Below are 380 nucleotides of genomic sequence, written 5' to 3'. Positions count from 1 at the left end.
TGTGTGTGTGTGTGTGTGTGTGTGTGTGTGTGTGTGTGTGTGTGTGTGTGTGTGTGTGTGTGTGTGTGTGTGTGAGACCTACACTGTGGACTTCCTGCAGCTTCCCCATGTTGATGAACTCCACTGCAGCTTCAAAGGTGCTCAGACAGTAGCTGAGTTCATCTTTACTCGAGTGGCTGAAGCAGAAGTTTCGGATGTAGTTCAAGTTAGCTATCCTGAAATAAAAACATATAAACCTGGGGTGGGTGATGTGACATCATTTGATAAGTTTAAGACACAAGAACCTACAAAGTATTCATTTGTAGGGGTCACCTCGAGTGAAGAAACAAGATTTACTGTCTCAAAGCAGGTCTCGGAAAGGCCTGGCAGAAGGCAGGAAC

The 380-nt window shown here is 45.5% G+C and overlaps 1 protein-coding gene across 1 annotated transcript in view; it reads right to left on the bottom strand.

The window, feature by feature from the left end:
- ankrd27 (ankyrin repeat domain 27 (VPS9 domain)) overlaps positions 1–215 on the bottom strand; it is a gene marked incomplete at its 5' end in the record, with an annotated part of 18,759 nt that extends 18,544 nt beyond the window's left edge. Inside the window, 1 exon segment of the mRNA XM_014033751.1 lies at positions 83–215. Within this exon segment, the coding sequence (XP_013889205.1) occupies positions 83–215 (133 nt within the window).
- Positions 216–380: the final 165 nt, after the last annotated feature.

This window comes from Austrofundulus limnaeus, unplaced genomic scaffold, assembly GCF_001266775.1.
Source record: "Austrofundulus limnaeus strain Quisiro unplaced genomic scaffold, Austrofundulus_limnaeus-1.0 Scaffold1828, whole genome shotgun sequence".
Classification (NCBI taxonomy): domain Eukaryota; kingdom Metazoa; phylum Chordata; class Actinopteri; order Cyprinodontiformes; family Rivulidae; genus Austrofundulus; species Austrofundulus limnaeus.
The sequence above is the reverse complement of the archived record's forward strand: the minus strand, read 5'-3'. Positions and strand labels throughout refer to the sequence as shown.